This window comes from Ascaphus truei, chromosome 20 (assembly GCF_040206685.1).
Source record: "Ascaphus truei isolate aAscTru1 chromosome 20, aAscTru1.hap1, whole genome shotgun sequence".
In the NCBI taxonomy this organism is placed as follows: Eukaryota; Metazoa; Chordata; class Amphibia; order Anura; family Ascaphidae; genus Ascaphus; species Ascaphus truei.
Window position 1 is genome coordinate 11359464 of NC_134502.1, and position 5387 is coordinate 11364850.

The window sequence follows — 5387 nt, forward strand, 5'->3', positions numbered from 1 at the left end:
CTTCATAGTGATGAATACACATTTTAAAACACATTTTAATTTCTAGAACTTGGGCTCGGGAACTTGGGGAGTAAAACGTGGTCCTACAACTTGGTTTTAAAACGTGTTCTCAGAACTTGGTCTTACAACTTGGTTGTAGAACTTACTGGCTGATCATATTACATGGGGAACAATACCGGTATTAAAATGTATACACGTACCCGCAAATCAGGCGCGATTCGTGGGTAAAGTTACAGGACAACCGGTAACTTTGTCCAGAACCATTTCACAGACGTTTCCCCCCATTTTGCATCCCAGTATCCCCTATCAGGGTCCCGCTCCCGAAGTCCCAGTTCTTTACGTATTTCAGCTAAGGGGTCGAAATGCACACATTGTCCCCGGTCTATGAGCAGAGATAAGCGGCTGGGGACCCATGGTTTTTACGGATAGCCAGGCTTCACCTTTATTATGAAGGCTGGCTACCCCCTAAAGTCACAGGGGTAACAGCTTTTTCAGTGGTAGACACTGGAGTTAAGTCACAAGATGAAGCGGGATTGGGGTACTCTGGTGACGCCGTTCCTGGGTGTAGGGTGTGTTGGCGGTGGGCAATTGGGTATAAAACGGCATCAGGGGGTTGGAGGTTATGGTAGGGCGGTGAGACTAATTAAGGGCTGAAATAGTCTCCCTTATGGAGGGGGGGGGGTTCGAGGGTGCCAGACTGGATCCTAGGGCAGGTGGGGGGGCTAATGCCCTGGGTTGTTTCGGCCAGATGGCGTAATGCCAGGTTGGTAGGTATTACTATGGTGGCTGAGGAGTGGTCACGCATCACGTGTATATGTTGGCACAAGACACAGCCACGGGCAGTCTGACACGGTTCTGTCTATGTGTTATATAGAGTTATATAAAGCTGTGGCAGATGAAGACTTTCTATTCACCCCTTTGCTATAGGAATTTATGGTCACCAAAGTTAGACCCTCCAAAAGATCAATATCCAGATATACCTGTGCGCACATTGGGCACTGAACTATGCATATACCCAGTGGTGTTCATCTCAATACTACACCACAACTTTGGGTGTCTATATATTTAATTCATCAGTCATTCTTCTATATACAACAGCACTAAGTAATACACTGTATTAATGTATAGCGCTGAATACTATACTTAACCATATCACTAATGTACATGTAGCCATGTCTCCATCTGCCCCCCCCCCCCTTCCTCCTCACTGTGTTGCTCTGTAGGGGAACAACACTCCCCAGAATGCCCCAGGAGCTGAGGTCATGTGACACAGTACAGCCAATAGGGCTGCTAGAATCTCCTGAGGGGAGATTGGAACTTTGGGAGCGCTGAGACAGGAAGATAAGATCTGGGTGTCAGTGGCACCCAGACTGGGTCATATTAACCCCCTTAGGTCCAAGATAGTTCCCAATCACCTAATTAGATTGTGGCTGCTTCAGGGAAACCCCTAGCTAGGGACATTTCCCCATTAGCTGTATAAAGTTAGTTAATAGCGCCAGTGAAGATGCCACGTTGTGAGTTAGGCCGCGCTTATAGTGCTCGCAACGCGTGACGCGACGGGTAACGTCACCCATCACCCCCTGCAAAAGTTATAATTTAACTTTCGGGGATGTCGCTGGTGACATGGGCATTGATTGGTTCAGCCGCTGTCACATGTGGCGACAGCCTCTGAAAAATCAAATTTCCCCGGCTTCCAAATTTCGCGCCGCCACGTCGCTCCCATTGTGTCGCGTTTACGCCGGCGCCAATGTATGTATGTCGTGGGCACTACAAGCGCAGCCTTAGACTCCAGACTATACACACTGATTTATCTTATGTTTGCCCAAACACACACAGGCATCAATACTTATTAACCCCGCGTGAGACACACTGGGCCAGCTTCATTGTAATGTCACGTAAGCAACTTATTACTTACAATTAGCGCCATTATCTGCGGCCGCGGCAACAGCAGCCATCAGTTTAGGTGGCATATAGGGGGGGTACAGATGTATTATCCAGTGGGGGCAAAGGGAATATAATGCCAATAACCCCTATACCCGCTCATACTATTTCCCAGGGATCTGTATCCCCGAGATTCAGTACGTTATACCGGGCGTCATATCTGATAGCCCTCTTTTATGTATCCGTAGTGTGCTTAGCGCTTTAATATATATATATATATATGTATATGTATATATATGTATATATATGTGCCTATTCAGCCCCACTTATTCTACTTATTACTTATAATAAAGTATTTTAATAATTCAATATTCCTAGTCAATAAATTAGGGGCAATTAATATGCTTACTTGTTTGGTCTTCAATAGGTTCTGTCCCTGAACCAGTCCTGTTACACCTGACACATAATTTGACCACAGGAGAGGGCGCTGAAATGGGCTCTTAGGTCCTGTTCCTGCTTTGGTAACAATACATAAATTCTCTGTTACTATGACTCATGTAGAGACAGACGGGGATACTGTAAGCTCACGGGTATATAGTCTGATATAGAATTTATTCCGTACGTTCCTCTCAATGCTCGTCTTATGTGTAAAGTTTATAGGGAAATAAAGATGGCAGTTTAAGAGATGGCACTGGTACGTATAAGAAGTTGGTAAGATGTCTGTTTCATATTTTTATTCATATTGTTCTACTATTGCTATTTGTATTTTTATATCACTTTACAAATAATTGCCTGGTCTCCCGTGACATACATTTCTCTCATTCCTCATATTGTATAGTGCAGCCAGGAACTTACAAGGTTAATAGTCTGAGTAACAAGCTCCCCGCCCCCTGTGTGCTGAATAATAAGAGAATTTCAGTTTCGTTTCCTGTTGCTGCATCCAAGCATGGTGTCTGCTGATCTGAGAGAGGAGCTAACCTGCCCCATCTGCCTGAGCACGTATACCCAGCCTGTAATGCTGAGATGTGGGCATAACTTCTGCCAGGGCTGTATTGGGAATGTGTGGGATTCCCAGGAGGGATCTGGACTTTATACCTGTCCTGAATGCAGAGTAGAGTTTCAGGGGCGTCCTGCACTGCAGAGGAACCTGAAGCTGTGTAACATAATGGAGCGTTTCTTTTCTACTCAGCCGGAGCAGGAGGAGGCTGTGATCTTCTGCACTTACTGTGACTCCTCTGTACCCGCTGCTAAAACATGTCTGCAGTGTGAAGTCTCCCTGTGTGATATTCACCTAAAGAAACACAGCAAGTTAGAGGAACACGTCTTAACTGAGCCAACCACTTCCTTAAAGAACAGGAAATGTCCAGTCCACAAGAAGCTCTTGGAGTGTTACTGCACTGAGGATGCTGCCTGTATCTGTTTGTCCTGCTGTGTGTTTGGACAGCACAGGGGACACCAGGTGGAGTCTCTGAATTGGGCCTCTGAGAAGAAGAAGGAGAAACTGAGAAATGTTCTGGAGAAACTGACCTCAGTGAGAGAGGAGACTGAGAAAAGAGCCCAGAGTCTGCAGGAACAGAGGAGAGAATTGCAAGAAAAAGCAGCTGGGGTAACAGACCGAGTCACTGCCCTGATTAGGGGCATCAAGGAACAGCTGGAAGTCCTAGAGAAGCAAACCCTGAGTGAGATCACCAGGTGGGAAGAGCAGGTTTCTCTCAGAGTCTCTAATCTAATCCAGCAGCTGGAAATAAAGAAGAACGAGCTGTCCAGGAAGATACTTCACATTGAGGAGCTGTGTAACATCACTGATCCATTAACTGTCTTACAAGGACTGGAATCGGACAATGCTGACTTCTGTGATGCTGAGGAGGGAGGTAATGAGGACAGAGAGAGAGAGGTTTATAAGGTCCCTGCTGTAGGGGATTTGTATGAGGTTCTGATCCCACTGACCTTACAGAGATTAGCTGATATTGTGACTGATCTAATAGCAAAGAGCGGAATCTATGTGCAGGAGACTTCAGACATATTACTGGATCTAAATACAGCTGCTAATAATGTATCTGTATCAGGTGACCTGAAAACTGCATCCTGGTCAGAAACAGACCAGTTACGCCCGGATACACCAGAGCGATTTAGGGATTATCAGGTTTTAAGCACCAGGAGTTTTTCCTCAGGACAACATTACTGGGAGGTGGAGATCAGTAAATCAGGGTACAGGTGGGTAGGGATTTCCTATCCCAGTATAGAAAGGAAAGTACGTCAGTCCCTCATAGGACATAATAAAAAGTCCTGGGGTTTGCGCATGTGGGATAATAATCATTCCGTGATACATGACTCAATACGTACACGGATATATCCCGAGTCTCCCTTGCAGAGATTACGAATATACCTTGACTATGAGGCTGGGCGTCTGTCCTTTTATCAGCTGTGTGACCCGATCAGACACTTACACACCGTCACTGCCACCTTCACTGAGCCTCTTCATGCTGCGTTCTGGGTATATGATAATGGCTGGGTCAGAATCAGGAGCTAGGAGTACTGATCCCGGCCCAGCAGGGGAACCCATAGAAATAGTATATATAATATAGTACGTACAAATAAGAATATACTGGGAGGGTTTCAGTGAGCGAGGGAGAGAAAAGGGGAATATATCTCATGTATTAATCAGTTACCCAGAGGGCCCCTTCAGCACTTTGCAATGTGATATATATATATATATCTCTCTCACATACCTGTCCTGGGGATATCTGATTGCTTTAATCTTTGTTTAGTTCCTGTTCTGGGAGCGAGCGTATAGAAGTAATATAGGAGCGTATACCCATTACATATATATGTTTGTGCTGTGTCAGTAAATGGAAATGCTTTATAATATAAGAATTGTATTATGCAGAATAACATATTCCTGCTTCTCCCTGAGAATGTTTGTCAGACAAGTGTTTATCTCACCGCGTCTCTCATCTCATTTAATAAATGTTATCACAATATTTCTAGGTGTGTGATACTGTAAAGAGATGCGTCAGTTCCCCGGATATAACTCTGCCGCTGATTTATTTTGGCCCTAGGTGGGACGGCATCTTTAAAGGCGCGTGGGGTAATAATATAATATCTGATAGTCTTATTAATCTTGTCACCTCCCAATGAGCGTTTATTCTATTCCTGTTGGGGACGTCGGCTTCTTCGCACACGGACAAGCTAAGTCTAAAGATAAATTCACAGACAATCCTTTATTTATTACTTAATATAGCTGCCATGCAAATAACATAAAATCAATCATTCTTAAATATTGGCACATTTTGGATTTGGTCCAAAGCGTAAAAACTTTTGTAAAAAATCCTAATTTACCTTTAGGAGAGCTAACACCCTCTCCACTTACCTTTCACCGAGCCTCTATGAAACCCCTAAAAAGATAACTAAAGGTTTTTGCCCCTTTATAAGGTTTCTATTAATGTGGTTATTGTAGTGTATGCAAACATGCAAAACCTATTAAAACCATTTCCTCTAGAGTAACG

General features: G+C 44.4%; 1 protein-coding gene across 1 annotated transcript; it reads left to right on the forward strand.

Moving 5' to 3' along the window:
- Positions 1–2559: 2559 nt before the first annotated feature.
- LOC142471238 (E3 ubiquitin/ISG15 ligase TRIM25-like) lies at positions 2560–4860 on the forward strand. Its single transcript, XM_075578043.1, has one exon. The coding sequence runs from the start codon at positions 2828–2830 to the stop codon at positions 4409–4411; it is 1584 nt and encodes a 527-aa protein (XP_075434158.1). The 5' UTR covers positions 2560–2827; the 3' UTR covers positions 4412–4860.
- The last annotated feature ends 527 nt before the right edge of the window (positions 4861–5387 follow it).